Source organism: Aythya marila (assembly GCF_965140915.1).
Source record: "Aythya marila genome assembly, chromosome: 2".
In the NCBI taxonomy this organism is placed as follows: domain Eukaryota; kingdom Metazoa; phylum Chordata; class Aves; order Anseriformes; family Anatidae; genus Aythya; species Aythya marila.
This window is the reverse complement of record NC_139043.1, coordinates 148,720,786-148,740,815: the sequence shown is the minus strand read 5'-3', so window position 1 is coordinate 148,740,815 and position 20,030 is coordinate 148,720,786. Positions and strand designations below refer to the sequence as shown.

General features: G+C 36.7%; 1 protein-coding gene across 1 annotated transcript in view; it reads left to right on the top strand.

Annotated features, from left to right (window-relative positions):
• KCNQ3 (potassium voltage-gated channel subfamily Q member 3) overlaps window positions 1–17,235 on the top strand; it is a gene marked incomplete at both ends in the record, with an annotated part of 191,769 nt that extends 174,534 nt beyond the window's left edge. Inside the window, 7 exons of the mRNA XM_082752137.1 lie at window positions 172–228; window positions 8,133–8,320; window positions 9,409–9,511; window positions 12,690–12,821; window positions 13,532–13,630; window positions 15,451–15,535; window positions 16,498–17,235. Of these exons, the coding sequence (XP_082608263.1) occupies window positions 172–228; window positions 8,133–8,320; window positions 9,409–9,511; window positions 12,690–12,821; window positions 13,532–13,630; window positions 15,451–15,535; window positions 16,498–17,235 (1,402 nt within the window). The remainder of the gene's footprint in view (window positions 1–171; window positions 229–8,132; window positions 8,321–9,408; window positions 9,512–12,689; window positions 12,822–13,531; window positions 13,631–15,450; window positions 15,536–16,497) is intronic.
• Between the last annotated feature and the right edge of the window lie 2,795 nt (window positions 17,236–20,030).

Below are 20,030 nucleotides of genomic sequence, written 5' to 3'. Positions count from 1 at the left end.
CTGTCAGCATTTCCTTTTAATGCAACTTCCTGAAACAGAAAGAGGAAAAAAGCCAATCTGATCTGTACACTACACTAACTACAAACAAAAGGATGTTCCCATTCTTTTTCATAGAGCTTTTCATGGGTAATCATTAACGTCTCATCTTAATAACTTTTCTTCACTTTACAGTAATGTCATGTTTAGTAGGGAGTCATTCTTTGGATCAAGCCTCACAAGAAAACTTAGGTATATACATTCAAGTAACAATCAAGCCTCACTCTTCATATTTTTTGCATGCCATTCTCTGCCTGCACTTTCTGTTTTGACTACAGTAGTTCATCTAACTACCATGAAAAGTAATGAGAGATAAGACTGAAACATTATTTAAACATAAAAAGAAACTTGCATGACTTTGCAGGTAGTTCATTGTTCTGCTGTTCAGAAAACATTGGGTCTAGTCCTGGCTCTGCCAATGATCTGCTTAGAAACAACTGCTTTTCACTGTTTTCATAGAATGGAAATGATACTAACCTACTCTGCTAAGCATTCAGAAATCTATGGGTGAAAAACATTCTTTAATAGATGAAAACTGTTTATTTTGCAGTCCCAACCCTGTCAATACAAATACATAGAAGTAACATAGTATTTGATTTTAATGGATCAACATCCCTGCATGTTTATTTACAGGTACTGGTTCAGCAAATGGAAAACAAGTGGAGGATTTTTATCATCTCAGTAATGTTAATGACATGCTTAAACATCTTGCTGAACTGTGACCTGAAATGTGGGGCAAGAACTTTATCTTCCTGCAATGGGACATAGAAGTAATTAGTAGCAATTCAGAAATCTGAAGGACACACCATTGGAAATACTAAGATTTCGACTAAATTGTCAAACATTCTATTTTATCCTGCACAAACATCTTCCTACCATTCAACTTTAGCTTGTTCTTCTCAGTTCTGCTTCATTCCACAAACATGAAATCATCAGCACACAACACAGCTTTCCTAGCCTAAGCCCTTCAGCTTTTGGAGAGCTGCTAGTGAAGCACTCTATTTTTCATTGAATGATTGGCCCATGCAAAACATTTGAGAGACATTGATTTTTTCAGTTTGGTTTGCTTCTAGTGGTTGATACATGAAGAAATGTTCACTGCAAAGTAAAGAGTGAGTCAACATCCACATGGTTTCTATTTACATTTCTGGCTGCAGCCTTTGGTGAAAAATATCCATCCTGTTTTCACAAAGAATTGAATTTGGATTATTTTCTCCATGGATTGCCATGATACTGCTTATTTTTGCCCATTTCCATTCACTTTAGTGAATGCATATGAGAAAAAGGACTCAGCAAAAGCCTCTAGTGTGGACAACAGCTCTTTCTCTTCCTGAGGGGCATCAAAGATGAGCCTAAGTAAGGACTTGTGCTCATGTTTCTGACCAAATAATTTGAATGGTAGGTGAGTTTGGATTTAGAGTTATGCCTACACATAAATACCAATAAGAACATAAAACACAAGAGGGTGAGGAAAAGTTACCTAAAATGGGGTGTTTTCCTATTATAAATCAGACACTTGTAAATTTAGACCTTGGGATTCATGGTGCAAAGTGGCTTTTAAAGAAGGCATTAGTTTTCAGGAAGTTAGAGTCAACTATTTTAAGGTCGAACATTTTTGTGAGTTCTTCTCTATAGAAATTAATGTTATTTGATTTCCTTAAAAGGAAAAACTGTTTGGCTAAAGTTCTCAAGAACTTTGGAAATGCAAAATGTTCTTTGTTGGGAAAAGACATAGACTCTTAGAGATCAGTTGAATGTATTTACTGAGGGTTAGATTTTCAGCAGGACTCATTGCTGTCCTCATAGTTTCATGCTAATTTCCACTGGGAGAAGTTCAAAGGAGAATATTTCTGAAAACTTCATTTAGAATGTTTGATTTCCCAAAGCTATGTTCACCCAAATAAGGACAGCGGATAATGTAGAAAAATATTGAAGTAAACATGACTTGTTTTTGCTTCCAGTTGCTTGAGACCAGGAATAAATAAACCTACAGATTAGCTAAACTGCAAAAATATGGAAAGATTTTCTGAATATTATTACTCCATGTGAGGTGAAAGTGTTTAATACATGGAAGAGGGCTGTATTTGATTCATTTTTATTATTAATTCATTATTTTTCTTCTCATACATGTACCATTTGCTTATGAAACTCCAATACTAGGCAAAGAACAGAGAGGAGAGTATCTGGCTTGCATGATGGGATGTAACTGCATTATTTCCTTGCATGACTGTTTCTGAAACAGTATTTCTAGTTCAGTGGTTCCCACTCTTTATTCTGAGCAGGGGTAAAACATCTTCTGCAGAAGCCATCCATCTCTTGTATATCAGCAACCAAATTCTTCTCTCAGATGTTCCAAAATAATTCCCACTGCTCTTGAAGAGCAAGAATCTGAGAGCTGAATTGTTCTTTAGCTGTGAAGATTTCAAGCCAAACTGTTTGCAATGCATCTGTCTTTCCCCCTTTGTGGTGGTTTGTATCTTCCATAGTTATGAAGTTCTCATCCTTGAACTCTACCTTAAAGGCGAAGTTTTGGGGAAAACTTTTATTCCAACACAAGGGAGCAGATGCAATAACATGCAAGGCAAGCAATCACAAGATAGAAAAAATACTCTGCATTTATATCAGAATATTTTGAGATGTGTTATTCCCCACAACTTCTGGAATTACACTGGAAGTCACAATCATATTTTCCTGAATGTGAGGAAGCCAAATGAAGTGAGACCACTGTCCCAAGGAGAGGAAGAGCAGCTCATATCAGTAAGAGGAGTCTGAAAGATAAGCAGCAGTATGTAAACCTGTAGGTGGGAACCACTGTCCTAGCCACTCTCATTGAAGGACGATGTGATCTGCGCATGCTTCATACTCTGAGACCGAGCCATGCGCATGCTGATTTATTGAAGGAGATTGTGTCATGAAAACAAATGTTTCTTAAGTGTTTTTAAAAAGCACAATGTAAACAAAAACCCCAGCAGACCCAGATTTCATCCCCTGGAAATGAGAATAAAGTCCATTGTTTCCCTGATGACAGCTATCCATTTATCTGGAAAGAAGTTTGGGTTTTGTTTTGTATACAACATATTGTTGTATTTTTTTCATGTGAAGCTGATTAATGATTTTCTGAGTATTCTACTGCTCTGGCTGCCTGGATATGAACACAATTGTCTATATTATTGTGTAAACATACTGTCTGAATGTTACTTTAAGGGTTAATTATCAGCATTAAATTATTGATAAAGGCTTCAGCTTATGTAACTTTAGCTGAGACTAGAAATCTGCTTTTAAAATGAATTCTCTTCTAGATCTAGCTGTAATCAGTATTAACAGACAAGTTCCCCCAGTTAAAAAGTCACCCCAAAATGAAACAGATCTCAGTAGGTTAATAAATTCCCACAGAGCATAAAAAGGTGTCTAAAGGTCAATCTTAGACAAAAAATTCAACTTTTTAAACTTTAGGAGTTCTAGCTCCTAAACCTAAGATGCCTGAGCAACAGTCTTGAGACAATGGTTTCTTCTTGAAATGACACTTATTAATGGAGAAAGTTACCTTAGAAAGAGAATTTAGGAATGCTTTCTGTTCAAATTATCTACCTCCATGAATAAATAAATAAATAAATAAATTGTTACTAGATTAGTAGATATGCAATAGAGAACACCAAGACAAAAAAGTAGTCTTTTGTGCTGAATGCAATGGAATATTTTGATCTGTTTTGATCTGTGAGGAAGATATTAAATCTTAATCATTCCTATTCTGAGGTCAGTTAATGGCAGATATTTTGAGCCCTACATTGGGAAAAAAAAAATAAATAAATAAAAATTCAATATGAATCTGTTGGATTCTTTGCATTGTCCACTGACCCTTTTCCTGCTGATCTGATCTGTGTGAAACCTTGTAACACATTATGTGCCTCCTTGTCTTTTGGTAAAGAAGACAGTTGATAAAGGAATTTTAAGTGACAAACTTTGAGAGACCTGGACATGTATTTTGAAGGACTGAGCAAATTTCTGAGACTCAAAAACCATATGTAATGAAAATTATCTTTTCATACAACATTTAACAGCTTTTTATAAACAATAGAAACCCTCCGTCTCACCTATCTTTCTGCTTCTTTGGCTTTGAAGTTCTCTGCTGTAAACATATTTTTCCATTTAGAACTTTTATGTAGTGTTACCAAATCAAATCTTGTGAAGTTTGGTAGGTTGCTCCAAGGCAATGTGTTGTGTGTGGCCAATTTTGACCAAATTATCTCATCACCTGAAATCATCTGAGTTTCACTTTTATCTTTCATCCTCCTAGGAGTTTCTTTCACATCGTTGAATGTCTTTGCAGAAGCCCTTGAACTAATACGCTCAACTTTGAAATCCTAAGTATAAGTGTAATATAGTCCCCACCTTCATTTGAGGTTCATGTGTCATTCATTGGTAATCTGTTAATCTTCCCAACGGAAAAAGCTGATATTCACAACAACCCTACTGTAAATATAATTGTTTCCTACCTAGAGGAAAATTCTTCATTCTAGATGTTCTCATCCTAAAAATTCTTGAGTTTCTTCCTCTTTGTAGTGTACATTACAGTCTCTTTCAGTCTACAAAGATCACTGCCTTGCCAAGCATGCTTAACAGCTCTATCTTTCTTCACATTGGTGACCTCACAAGCTCACTCCTTCTAATTTTCATGCCCATCAGTTTATATTTCCCATCTGACTCTTTGTTATCACTCAACTAGATTTTTTGTGCCTTCCTTTGCAGTAAAATCTGTTTTAGCGTTTTTTCTACTTTGCCCTCCAAAACCCACTCAAGTCATTCAGTTGGCCTTTATTGTCCCCAACTTTATTTGTCATGCCCTTTCAAAACTTGCTCAGGTTAGCTGTATTCTTTTCCTGTAAATATTTTTTCCTAAATATGATACATGAGTGCTTGAAGAATCCAAATTTCACAGCAGTGCCCTGTAGTTAAGACATCTGTCTTGCAAAGCAGTGCTGTTCTCAAACACTGCCTCTGAGAGAGTAGATAAATGGCAGTGGTTTAACCCGGCCGGCAGCTAAACACCACGCTAAACACCACGCAGCCGTTCGCTCACCTTCCCCCCTCCCTCTCTGGGATGGGGGAGAGAAATGGAAAGTGAAGCCCGTGAGTTGAGATAAAGACAGTTTAATAAGACAGGAAAATAATCATAACAAAAATAATAATAACAATAATAATAATAATAATACAATGGTGATAATAGGAAAGTAATAATAATATGTACAAACAAGTGATGCACAATGCAATTGCTCACCACCTGCTGACCAATGCCCAGCCTAACCCCAAGCAGTCCGGCCCCCTCCCCCTGGCTAGCCACCCCTATATATTGTTTAGCATGACATCAGATGGTATGGAATACCCCTTTGGCTAGTTTGGGTCACCTGTCCTGGGTCTGTCCCCTCCCAGCTCTTACTGCACCCCCAGCCTGCCTGTTGGCAGGGCAGAGCGAAAGGCTGAGATGTCCTTGGCTTGGTATAAGCACTGCTCTGCAACAATTAAAACATTGGGGTGTTATCAGCACTCTTCTCGTCCTAAGCCAAAACACAGCATTCCACCAGCTACTAGGAAGAAAATTAATTCTGTTCTAACTGAAACCAGGACAAATGCAGAAAAGACATCACAGGATTCTCTGTCTGAATGGAAAGCAAATCACTTGTTGGGATCTTGCACTCATCATTAGTTTAGTCTTTTAGAACACTGTAGCAGATCAGCCAGATCAAAAGTCCAGGCCAAAAAGAAACACTATGGAAACTACTTTTTAAATAAGTGCTTAGGGCTTAACATTAAACTACCCTACATATTCTGTGGTGACTAATTTGTCACAGGTATCAAGAAGTAGCATCTTTAATTTTTTACTCCAAAGAAGGAAGCAATTGCTGCTGTGTGCATTTGTCTGCACTTTGTGCATCTTCCCCATAGCCATTAATTTCTCAGGAAACTACACTACAATAAACTTTTGGTAACATTAATACCATTCACTTAGGCTGCTCTATTTCTTCACTCAAATACATTATTTTCTCTTCTCACGTCATTGACTTCAGTCCTGGCACTGCTGATATATCAGGACTAGCTGTGTCTCCATACTTACACAATTCTTTCTTAACTGCCACTTCCATACTTTCACACACCTGCACACTTCATGCAGACAATGACAGTGCAAGTGTCTGAATTTACTAGGCTGCAGAAATTGTATTCACAACTGTTGTGATGTTGTCAGCAACAAGATTTGGAAAGCCCCAAAAAACATTCTGCAGTAATCTTTAGTGCTTCAGACTTCTAAAGCAGGAATACCCATATTTTCTTATGTCCTAGGTCAAAGATTTATTAATAAGAATCTGACAGTAAAGAAGACAGTATCATTAATTCATATTAAAACAAACAAAAACAGCAACAACAATAACAACAATACCCTGCAATAATTGTGATCTGCAATGCTCAAATGAAGGAGGAACTTTGTATGCTGTAAATTGCAGTATTCCTACTACAGTCAGTACTGTTATGAAAACAGCAAAGACATCATATGTTTTTAAATGCCTCTTACCTTTGCCATTTTAAGAGGAATATTCCAAGAACTTCCACTGTGGTGGGATACTGCATCAGGATACTGCCTCTCTGAGGTAGAAACTCCTGGCAAAGAGGTGCACCAGTAGCACCAGAGACCCCTAGCTTACAAAGACATCAGTAGAACACAAAAGTAACCCATCTGATCAAGGTAACCCCTTAAAAAAGAATAAAACATTCTGTGAGACCCTTCACTTGCATTGTCTGCACACAGGTCTCTGTCTTCGACCACTATGTCCTTGCAGGTTGCACCCTCCCCATCCTTGCTCTTTCATGCCAGTCAAGTTTAGTGGCTTCAGCTGAACAAACCATACAAAAACCTCTCTGCATACCTATGAAATCTCTTTCTTCTGGCCACCATTGCAACTCTTCCTTCAGCTCTGCTCCCAGCCGTGACTTTCAGAAATTTGCCAGGTGCTGTGGCTTCTTCTCTCCCCCTGCTCAACCCTTCTGACCCACTCTCCCACAGAGAAGTGCCTCTACTATGTGTGCACAAGACATCTCTTCCCAGAGCTGTCCCACACTGAAGTGCCCAAGACTGGGTTTAAAAGTAGGCTTTCTTCCCAAACCTTAGCCCCTCATTTATATTTTTTAACAAATGGTCAATAAACAGATATTTTTAGTAGTAAAATGAACAAGCAAATAAAACATTTATATCATCTCTCAGAGTGTATTTAAGCTGATGCACTAACTAGGAAATTCTTTTGTGCTGCTGTTTCCAGTGACATTGGTAATTGCCTTTAAGACTGTTATGGTCATTGGGCTGTGAGAAGGGTTAATGATGCTGGTAAGATGACAGACAGATGCAATTGCAATTCAGTGCAGTTGTCACTGAAGGGCAAAGATCTTTGGTCCATAAATCCATAAGAGGACAGTGCAAGGAATCATCAGAGGAACAAAATATGCCACTTTACTACTATTTGTCTACAACACCTCAATTCCTATAATAGTGAGAGATGACTGAAATTGAATAATGGAGAGAACTAGGTGGCTTGCCCTACCACGTACCTAGTAATTGCTTGGCAATGCCTTTCCAGTGTTTTGCTGATAATTTATTTGGTTCACAGCACATCTGACTTTTCTTCTGCTCCTGGTAGTCACATTTAATAGCCTGCCATGGACCCAGTAGAAAAAGGAAGCACTGAACAGGAAAGGCCAAGCATCCTTGCCATTAGATAATAGAACTGCCTAAGTAGTAGTGTTTCTCTTCTTAATAATAAATCTCATGCTTCAGACATAGTACTGGAGCTGAAGCACTGTGATACATTATGTAGAGAGGATAGCAAAACCCTCTGGTAACATTTTCAACATTGATACAAAAAAATGCTCATAAAAAGCAGTTAATTACATGTGGAGCTTAGCTGTTGCTTACAAAGACATTGATGTATTACGGTAGCCCCAGCAGTGTCCTTGTGTACAAAACATTTATTTAGCCTCTTATATATTTAAAGCATCATGAAAACAAGTTAAAAGTGTACAAAGGAGGAAAATGATTACTTTTGCTTATTTTGTAGCCAAAAGCTGGGTCTCTTGGATCGGGTTCGTGGTACCAATACTAAAGGAAAGCTATTTACCCCTCTGAATGTAGATGCCATTGAAGAAAGTCCTTCAAAAGAGCCTAAGAATGTTGTCTTGAATAATAAGGAGCGTTTTCGCACTGCATTCCGAATGAAAGCGTACGCTTTTTGGCAAAGCTCAGAAGGTAGCCCATCTGTGTTGATTTCTTTCTATCCCTCCCCTTTTCTCTTCATTTTACTTTCTTCCTCTGCATCTTCTGTTGAAGGTTTGTGACTTTCTGGGCCAAGCATTGCCACCTCCTGGTTTCATGTGGCACATTTGGGGAAGCTCCAGGAAATGAATGCTGGTGTACAGACAACACAGTACATGAAATAAGGCAGTGGCCCTCCAAAACAGAGCAATTGATATTGGATTTGGCCATAAATGGAGTCAACCCATTTGAACTTGAACAAAAGGGCACACCAGTCAGTGAACTGATGTCCCCACAAAAGCACATGACATCATGGGTCTGTTAATTATCAGGGATGCTATGCTAAGGCAGCTCCCTGCTAAACTGTATCCAGGCATGCATTAGCCTGTGTCTAGGCATCTCAAATACCTCCTCACTGAAATCCCTTAAAACCACATTTTATAGAGTGAACGGCTGTTCCCTTTCCACTTTCCCTAAGACTGCTGCCCCTCGGCAGGTTTATATTTAGTGGTGTCCATACCACAAGAGAGGATATTTTTTCCTCTCAGTCTCTCTCAACACATTTTTCTGTTATTGTCTATTGTGTCTAAATGGTGTCTAAAGAACAGTTTCTCCTTTATTGTGCCAGCTGGCTTCTGTGCATCTATCCATACTACCATGGCTGTAGCTTGGGTGTCCGTGCTGGGGACTTGAGTATCCTCCTCCATGAAGTAACATGAGCTCAGAGTAGTGCAAGTTGGAGAACTTGGCCTGTAGCTTCTACAGCTGTTCTAGACCTATGTAAAATAAGATTGGTAAAGACTTTTCACCATATAAGTTCATAAAAGTGGGAACTTCTAAATTTATTTGAAAGGAAGAGAAGTTCTCAATGTTTTCAAAATGCTGAAATCTGAGAGGAGATGCCTCAAATGATGTCTTACTACTATCCCAGCAGAATTAAGAAAATCATTTCAAAAGTTGACTAGAGAAAGAGGAAGCCACAAGAAATGTTTCCTTATTAAATTACACTTATTTTATCCCTTTGTATATTGTGCAGTCAGATTTTTGTTTGTTTGTTTGTTTGTTTTTGACCTGCCTTGCAGATGCAGGTACAGGGGAACCCATGGGAGAAGAGAGAGGCGACAGTAGTGACTTCCTCATGGAAGATATGATCCCCACATTCAAGACAGCCATCCGAGCTGTCAGGTAAATGTCTTTGACTTCTTCTTGGTGCTTGGCTTTGATTTTGAATGTTTGTGCTTCAGGAAAACACACCACTGTATTGCTGCATGTTGATTCATTGTTGTTATTCATAGTTTAATACTTGAACTATAAATGCTATACAAGTCCTCTTTCAAAATATACGGAAAGGAAAATGTTTTTCAGTAACACTGATCATGCCATTTTTTGCAAGACACTATAAACATATTTGTTATAAAACAATGTAGTATACAGCTTATCTTTAAAATATGCTGTAAATATAGTATCTTGCCCAAGTTACTGAGTGTAACATTTATGTACAGCTGGAATTCTAGCTTAGTAGCAAATCCTTAGCTGACTCAATTCTTATTTATTTACAATTGTATGAGTCTGCAATATATTTTTTGTCTGTCATGCTTTAATAGATGCTGAAGTCTCCATTTCATCGGTCTTCAGCCTGTCACATATGTCACCTCTAGTTTTGCATCACAAGATATTATCCCTGGGGTTAAAAAACTCCTGGTAAGGCTTGGTAATGTGCTTAGAACATCAAAAACATGAAATTTGTTCACTTATGCTCTGTTACTTCTCCACTCTGAATTTTCTACTCTACACACAAAAAGAAAAAAAAAAAAAAAAAAAAAAGCCCCCAGAGGAAAAATATTCTATTTTCATTGCAGTCACTTTTTTTTATTCTACCAGTTGTTTTAGACCAGTGAGTTCAGTGAGTTACCACCTTCCAGTAGAAGAATTTCAAGTCTAGAGTGTCCCAAACTCTATTTTCTTCAAAAAGGTTCAGAGAACATGATTGTATATTCTACATTTAGAAATGTTTGTAAATCAGCTGCAGGTGTATGAGATGAATGTCCCATTGTCACTGGTTATGACTGTATGTTTTCCCAATCCATGCAAGGGCTCTTAGCCAACCTGCCCTCCTCTCCATTTCAGTGTGGATTATTTCTGCCTATAATAACTTCCAATCAACTACTAAGCGATGAAAGGTATTATTTCACATTTTCAGTTGATGGTAACACAGAGTAAGTCATGTATTACCAGAGAATATATGTTTGCAGGAGCTGAATTAACAGCTTCTGAAGAGCTTTATTTTTTTTTTTTCCCCATTTATGGATGCTATATTATACTAACAGGTTGTGTTACTGAATTATAACTGAAAACCAATGTCAGATTCTTCCTCTTCTCCTCGACAGTAGACATCTGTAATAACTGGGCAATGGCTGAGAAAGAAAAACACTGTATACATGGTATTTCTTTCACAACATATAATTATCTGTAACTCCATTTTGGTCTCATCTGAGCTTCCATAACTGATGACTGGTCTGAATCTAGTACTTATTTTATTCTGTATAACTATAGTGTCTGTTTGTTTTCATTTTATTTTTACCAATAATCCAAGACTGCATTATATTATATTAACAAATAAAAGTAAAATTAGCAGTATTTTCTCCTTGTTGCTTTCCAGCTGAGTGCAGAAAAACTAGATATTAAAATTTCAAATTTTCTCAAGCATGCCAAAAGCCATATCCCACAGGCTTTGCTTTTGTTACCCATGACTGCTTCCCTCCTGCTGAAAGTTACTTCATCCTTGATTCCTCCACAATTTTCACCTTTTTCCTTCCCTGATATCTCCTTGTTTTCAAAGAATACACCACTGCCTTTTATTTACAGTCCCCACCTCCATAAGACTAAGACTCCATAAGACTCTGCATTACTTTTGCAAAACTTCCTCTCTCACACCCTGTGTAAACCTAATTGATTCATGTAATTTCCTCTTAAACTCAATTATGACTCAAGATGCCAAGCTTTTTTATGTATTTATTTATTTATTTCTTCTTTTCTTTTTCCCTGTACAGTTTACCCAGACCCAGAATGTTAATAGGAAGTAATTATTTCAGACAAAACCTCTTAATGAGTTTCCAGTGCCATAATCAAGAAGATTTTAAATTTAAATCACTAACAGTGTGGTTCCTATTTTAAGTATAGTTCTGGTCATATATATGATCATATAATATATAATCATATAATATATAATCATATATATCTTGGCTGGAATAGGCATAGGTAAAATTTTGAAATCTTGGACATTGAAAGACTTATTAGCAGCAAAGTTAAGTAGTCTAAAAAGCTTTTAAAAGTCATGCTAGAATTATCTTTGCTAAATGAAAGTCCATATATATATATTTATAATATAACTTGAATAAAAGACAGGTCAGAACCATAATTGATGAAAGCAATTCCACAATTTAGACCAAGAAGAACATGAAGATTGCACTGAGGAAGAAAATCCGTGAATTCCAAGTCAAAGACATATTAAAAAAAAAAAATACTTTCCTTCTTTACATATGTATTTTTTCTATTTGTTTAATTTTCCAAGATACACATGAACAAATGTATAAACAGAAAGTAAGTAAAAAAAAAAAAAAAAAGGTTGCAAAAGTATTGCAAAACAGTTTTCAAGTAATCTTGCTGTCATGCTTCCTTACTATATCTATGATTTTGTTATTACTTACCAGTAATGATGATGATTTATATCATCATTATTGTTACTACTACTACTACTATTACCACCACCACTACTACCACTACTACAATAGTGTTATACTGCTACTTTTTCAAGGGCACTTCAGGTAGTTCTAACATTTTTCTCTTTTTCTTCACAACTTGATCTGCTGACTACTTAACTTCCACGTTTATAACAAGTTAACATTTCCCATCAAAAACTTTCCTAGGTGCTAAATGAAAAACAAGCTGAAAATGATTCAACACTATATATACACTCTAAATTAGCTTTATAATATGCTGAACCGTGCCTTCAGCTTCAACATCTCCTGTGACCTATGCTGTTCAAAAACAAGTTCCATATCATAGGTTGCTTTGAACAATTTCTAGTTATGAAGATGGTACTGAAAAAGATACATCATGTGTATATAATTATTTTTAGGAAAATCTAGCCTATTACCTGTGAAAAGCCACCTATTATATGTTTAAAAACATAGTATGATATTGGAGATTCTCTGCTTATGTTTTATTTTCTAGTATTTGTCTAGTGAGCAACTTCACTTTTCAGACATCCAGAGTATTCACCAATTATTTGATAAAGCTGCAAATGGTCATTATGGAATTTATATAAGAACTTAGTATTACTTTTTTCCTGTATATTTAACAGAATACTACAGTTTCGTCTTTATAAAAAAAAATTCAAGGAGACATTGAGGCCTTATGATGTAAAGGATGTGATAGAGCAATACTCAGCAGGGCATCTTGATATGCTTTCCAGAATAAAGTATCTTCAGGCAAGGTAAGAATCCTCTGGGAAGTGGGGAAAATGTATAGTGCTGGCAAAAGCATAGTTGGTCTATTTGTGTACAAGGCCATCCAGAAGCTACGTCTTTGCACTTTCCTCTTCCCCAAAGAGTAAAGGTGAGTGAGCAGCTAGCTGGCATAGCTATAGAAAAGAGCACTGGCTCATAGTTAGAAGAAGGAAATCAAAAATCATGAGAATTTTCTTGATCATTGGTTCCTTTGATTATGGGGAAGTTTTCCCCCTTCTCTCCTTTGCACAGATAATCAGTGAAAGCAGTAATTACACTACATAGAACTTTCCTTTGTGATGGATTCTCTGCTGACCTGTGCCTCGTGAAAGACCTTGTATGAGTGAAAAAACAAATTAGCCTGGAAGGTTTCACATCCCCTTTGCTCAGATGTAAATTAACATATACAAAAATATTTTTTGAGCTCAGAAATTTGAGGAGAGCTCATGATGTTAGAAATCTGTGTCTACAACATGTCCCTGCAATGCTTGGGTGCCTAGGAAATATGTCCCTGCAATGCTTGGGTGCCTAGGAAATAGTTAGCTTTGCAAGTTTTGCCTTGATCTTTTTTAAACTCTACTTCCAAAACTCCCTTTTGAGTCTTTGTTACTGTTTTCTGCAGAGATCCATAGTTGTTTCTATCATGTGCTAGCATTTAGAGGTGGACTTATGCAGTTGCACTTTTCTTTTTTTTCAGAGTAGATATGATTTTTACACCTGGACCTCCATCTACTCCCAAGCATAAGAAATCCCAAAAGGGAGGAGCTTTTTCTTACCCTTCACAACAGTCTCCCAGGTGAAATTATTCTGCTTAGTATTTTGCACAGACCATAACAGATATACATGTTTGCTCATACCAAAAAGCATGCACTTAATTAATCCAGAAAGAACACTGTTATAGTAACAATACTAAGCGGATATGATGCTATAAGATACATATGTGTAAATGTTGAACCAGAATGAGACTAGCTTCCCTAAGAATTATGTATAATGGAAATATAAACTTAATGGCTTCTTAACTGTCTAGCTCAGATTCTCTGTGGTTTGCAGATGTGATTTTATATGGAATATGTATTTATGATTGCTGAAGTGCTGAATTTCTAACACTCAACTAGTGAAAACAGTTAAAAACTCAATAAAAATTGCCAACAATTTTAAGGTAAAATTAAAACTTAAAATTTCCTGAAGTGAAAAAAGTTTCATTATAGCCCCCACCGACAACAAACACAGAGTTTCAATGATGCAGCTTTAAAATCAATGACTAGAGGGAACTGCTGAAAATAAATTGCAACAACAGGTTTCTGGGTATGAATGTTACAGCATGTTATTGTATTCTTGCAATCCTGGTAGCAAAAATTCAATAATAAATGGCTTTGTTTTTTCTTCTGTTATTTACAACTATTAATCTGTCAATAAATACCCATGAAGAACCACACAAAGCCATCAACAATCTGTCCCCAAAGCTGTTACGGTTTCTCAGGACAAAAGTAATCTTACAAAAAATAAATTAACTTGGCTCTATCTGGTTTATCCCACCCAGTGAAAAATCTGAAAACATGAAAATATGAAGACAGAGCCCTACTTATATGGAAAGAGGCAATGATGATTTTGGAAACAAAGCAGATTGCAAAATTTGCATGAGCCATATCAGTGATAACCCAACCTGCAAAATCTGACATGTTTTAGTTATAGTTTCTGCTTTAAGATATATCCACAGCTGTGATTTTTGAATTTTGTCAAAAAGAGAGGACAAGAACTGGACCTGTTAAAACTAAAGTTTTAGGACATATTTTTTCTAAGTCATCTTAAGAACAGGAGCCTACAAATTAGTTTTCTAGACTTTGACACAGTTTGTGGAAAGACATAGTTTCCTTTGAAGTTGATTTGGAACCGTTTAGATAAAGATTTAGCTTGACAATGACCATCTCAGATCCCATGATGTTATAAATCAAGGTTCTTTAGTTAAGCAGAGGCTATCTTCCTACCTCTTGAGCTTACTTCATCTGACAGATGAGCAGTAGGAAATTGTGTAGAAGAATATGTATTCAGTAATCTACTTTAAATATCCAGGCGAGACTCTCTTTTCAGCTTTTCCAGTCTCTGCCACTTTCTATTTGGTTTAATGAAATGGAGAAAAAAAACACTCGACCATGAAACTCATATTCAAAGTCTTCACACAAACTAATTAGAAAGAATTAGATTTCAAAACATATGTCCATCTGTAAACCTACTATCAGAATAGACTGCAACATTTTTCACAAATCTGAAAATTTTCCACCAACTCTGAGATCAATTTCACTGACTGCCATTTTGAGCTTTTTTGTTTGCTTTTATTTTGCCTTAATCTCAGTCTTGATTTTGAACACCCAAAAAAAAAAAAAAAATTAATGAAACACAAAATCAGTAACCTATTCTTTAGAAATGCACTGAAATTGCACATAGCAATATTTTTATTCCATTTGTATTGCAAATAACCAGATCCAATCCTTTCTTAAATGGGGTTCCAATGAGCTATGTTAGTATACCACTAACATGGCATTTCTGTTTTCTGATATAAACTACTCAGTGTGATGCAAAGAAAAATGGAACACTAATAGATATATTAATTCTTTATAGAAATGATCCATATGTAGCCAAAGCATCTACAGCAGATACTGAAGACCAAAGTATGATGGGCAAATTTGTTAAAGTTGAACGACAGGTATGTAATTTCATGACAACAAAGGACACTGAGGTGCTTGTACAGAAACAATAAACTGATATCAATTATATGTCATTCTTTGTCTGACCCAGGCAGATTTGTATTGCTGGCGATCAAGCATCACAAAGATCTTGTACTAATGATCAAAAAACTATCTGATTATTTTTCCATGAAGTAATGTAATTACCTGGGAAGAGTAAATTTTGAGACCTGTTGAATGGTTGTAATTATGTATGGCAGCAAGACCCATACCAGCATGTTTAAGTGAGACTTTTTCACTCCATGCTTATCATGGCTGGTGTTTTGCTGTGAGTACAATGTTCTCTTGCAATGTTCTCTGGCACTCAGAATTATTGCCTCCACAGGATATTCTGTGTCTTCTTTATGCATTTTAACCATATGCTTAGAAAAACATGACACTCTCATTTTTAAATACATAACTAAGATGGAGGCAAGTTGCATTGATTCACAACAGGTCTTATCGTGGAATGTAGATGTTCAGGTGCAATATACCATCAAAAGAGAAAGGAAAATTAGTGCTGATATTTAACCCTTATGTTGTAGAACTATCAAGTTAGAGAGGAGGTCTGTGTGCAAAGGTAATTCCATCTGTTGCATTTTGGTAATAGCTATTTACAGTATGCTATCACAACTTTGATCATAATGTTGTATCCACCACTGGATAGTGGATTGACAAATACCCAACAATACAGAAAAAATGCTGGTACAATTCATAAGCAATTAATCTGAGGCAATTAGTATATAAACTGACATCCACTGCAGTCCAGCTTCCAAGAAAAAGTCATGATTATCTTGCAATTGTCTCATGATTATCTTTTAATTGCCTTCATGACCAGTAAAGATGGCAACACATAATTGTGGGGGAAGTATACCTATGAAAGCATTGATTATTTTATTAAATAACAAAACCGAGACAATATGATAAAATTGGTATTTTTCAGGTTAATGACATGGGGAAGAAACTGGATTTTCTTGTCGATATGCATATGCATCATATGGAACAGCTGCAAATACAAGTCGCTGAGATAAGTCCATTGAAAGAAACTGCTTCTCCTGCAAAGGAGAAGAGAGAAGAAAATAAGTATTCTGAATTAAAAACAATAATATACAAATACACTGAGCAGTGTGCTCATGAAACTCCATACAGCTTCCAGCAGGTTCCAGTCAACAAAGTCAGTCCTTATGGTTTCTCAGCACATGGTCATATGACTCATTCACAACATTTATCAATGGGTGGGCAAAACTCTGGCAAACTGCAAGCCACACCTTCCTCAACTTCATATGCAGAAAGGCCAACAGTTTTGCCTATATTTACATTGATGGACTCGCAGGTTAGCTACCACTCCCAAGGAGACCTGCAAAGCCCGTACTCAGACAAAGTGTCTCCAAGGCAGAGAAGGAGCTTAACAAGAGACAGCGATACGCCATTGTCCCTTCTCTCTGTCAACCATGAGGAACTTGAGCGCTCCCCAAGTGGCTTCAGTATCTCCCAAGACAGAGACGACTTTCCATTTGGCCCCAATGGGGGATCTGCATGGATGAGAGAGAAACGCTACCTAGCAGAGGGAGAAACAGACACAGACACCGATCCTTTTACACCAAGTGGCTCCATGCCTTTGTCTTCAACAGGGGATGGGATTTCAGATTCAATATGGACCCCTTCAAATAAGCCAGTTTAAAAGTTGGGGAGGGTTAGTCACTGGTTGACTTCTCCGTGTAATGTAAGCATACTTTGTATATCTCTCTTACTCTACACCCAAAGCTTACTAGTTCAAAACACCAATGGCTGCATAAGATGCATGTGTAATTAGTGGTAGTCATTCTGCACCATTTCATACAATTTACTAATGCAGTTTTTTTCATGCTACCAAAACTAAGGAGCTTAGTTTTGAGCACGATTTGCATGACTTTACCCTATATAAATGGTACAGCTGATTTCTTCTATGATACATACCTATTTGATACTCTTCAATACAAGGTGGATTGATAACAGCCAAGATATGATGGTCCTTGCTACGCTTTGTAAACTGAGCAGCAAAGTCAAAACAGTTCCAGAAGCAATATCCTTTTGTGGAAATAAAAAGTCTGAATCCATTTTCCAATATAAATAAATCAATTCTATCCAACCTAGGCAAAAGGATCTAATAGTCAAAGGGAAAAAGCTGAGTCAAAGTAAATAACATTACTGAAACAGTTTTGTAAACTAAATGTTTCTCATGTGATCTATTATACAACTACCCATGAATACAATGGCAAATGAAATACAATGCCAAATGAAACTAGGGGTAGATTAGTCATTGATATTTATTTACTGTATAAATTCCTCAAGATACTTTGAAAATCTCCACTAGTGGTTATAAAATTAATGGAAGTGCGACTACAATACTGTTTTGTAGAAAAAACTTTTGCCAAGCCCATTGGTTTCTTATGGGGACAAGGTTTCTTTCTGTTAAAAAAAAATATATATATATATATTAAAAAATTCAAAAGGTATTCAATGTAGGGAACCCCAGGTTTCTACTCTCCACTCTTTTATTGACTTACATGATGTTAAGTAAGCTGCATAATGCAAGTGTGCTTCAGTTTCCCATCTGTTAATTCAGAGTTATACTTACATATATACAAGTTGTGAGACTCAATTCTCTAATATTTGTCAGGTGCTTTGAGCAGAGTCTCACTGTTTTGTTCCCTGGGGGTTCCACAGTGCAGGAAGATGCCAGGGTTTGGCTTACAGTTTCTCTTCAAAATGGACTGCTCCAAATCCATGTATGTGTATCATATTTAACATCAATGTAAAAATAAATAAATATCATTCTTGTGTCCTGTCCCTGAGCAACAGAGGTATAAGTATACTCATTAGGCCTCAGCCAAACATTTTGCATGGGAACTGGAAAATGTGTTGAGGGAGAGCAAGGAAACCATCCAGCCCACTGGGCACCAGGCAAAAATGAAACTGAGATCTCACCACCACAATGGGAATGTAGTATCTGCACAGCTAGTGCAAACAATCTGTCCAAATATCCTATGCAGGATTCACCTGATCTCAGTTCAGGAGTCCATGAAATAGTGTCCATCTGATGTCAAATTTTATTGCTATGCACTTTACAGCTGTGGAAAAATAATCAATACAGTCAGTGAGCGCAGGGTACAAGAACCAAAGCATACATCATCTTTAGGATAGGATTAATCAGACCTTTAACTCCATTATTTACAATTGCCAATTGACTTCAAAGGGAGCTGAGGGTGATTTCCTTAGAAGTAGGCATGTCACAAATACCCACGGTCAGTGGATGAGGCTCTCACCTCCACCCCTTTGATCCATGGTGCAGCCTCTCTACCATGGCTCCTGTCCACTTTCTGTTAAGAATCATCCCTGCCACTCCAAATGTCTAATGAGTACTACCATGGCTAGAGCACCGACCAGCAAAGAAATAAGGATTTGACCAAAAAAGACATTAGAAAGTGATTTTTCTGTAGTGACTTTATACTGCAGCTATACAACTGAGCATCATTGATACATACAATTAGAACACAAGAAAGAGATGCACCCTACTGGGATTCCCATGTGTATCTGTAACTGGATCATGCACAGGCCTGGATAGAGTGTGCTTCGGTGAAAGACACCTTGTTGGGTTTTTCCCACTATAGTAAACTTTGTGTTTGTCGATTCTTTCATATTTTTGACATCTCATCCAGGCATCTTCTATTCTTTTCCAGATATAGGCATTGCCTTCATCTTTATTATTTATTCTCTATTTAAGAGACATCTAAAGGATTAGGATTTTTGTACTCTTAAGACTGGATCTGCTTTTTAGCTAAAATCATGATACACCCTTCTGGGCCAAATCTTTAAGGAGAAGAAATTGCTGTAGTTACTTGAGTAAACAAAGCACACCAATTACAGCCTTTGAAGACTGAGCTGAGTCCATGGGCTATTCTGAGGTCAGTAACTATGATAATACAAGATACAATTTTGGTAATTACTTAATTGACAAATAGTCTGTGTTTGCTGCAGTTTCATGGCTAAACTCAAAGAGAATAAAACTAGCTGATGAAAGTGTAATTCACTGTAATTTGACATATTGAGAAAAAACTTTTGGCCACCAATGATTCTAGGAAATACCTATACTGTAGTTGCTGGAATCTCTTTAATGTAATAATATATATCAATGGTGAGTCATAAAACTTAACCATCATGTGATGAATGAAAAGTAATGAAAACTTATATTAACATTGCTAGACTTCTTCTGAAGTTGTGTGTAAGTATATGGTAGACAAGCTTGTTTCATATTTCTAGTATGCCAAGTGCCTGACATTCCTACTGATTTCAGTGGAGTTTGGCCCTTCTTAAAATTCTTTCTAGAGATGAGAAATCAAAAATCAAGACAGCCCAAAGCCAAGTGCAATTTGAGAAATTTGTTTGTGAAGACCTTTGACAGTGGCTATGCCATGCAATTCTCTGCTCAGTTCTCCC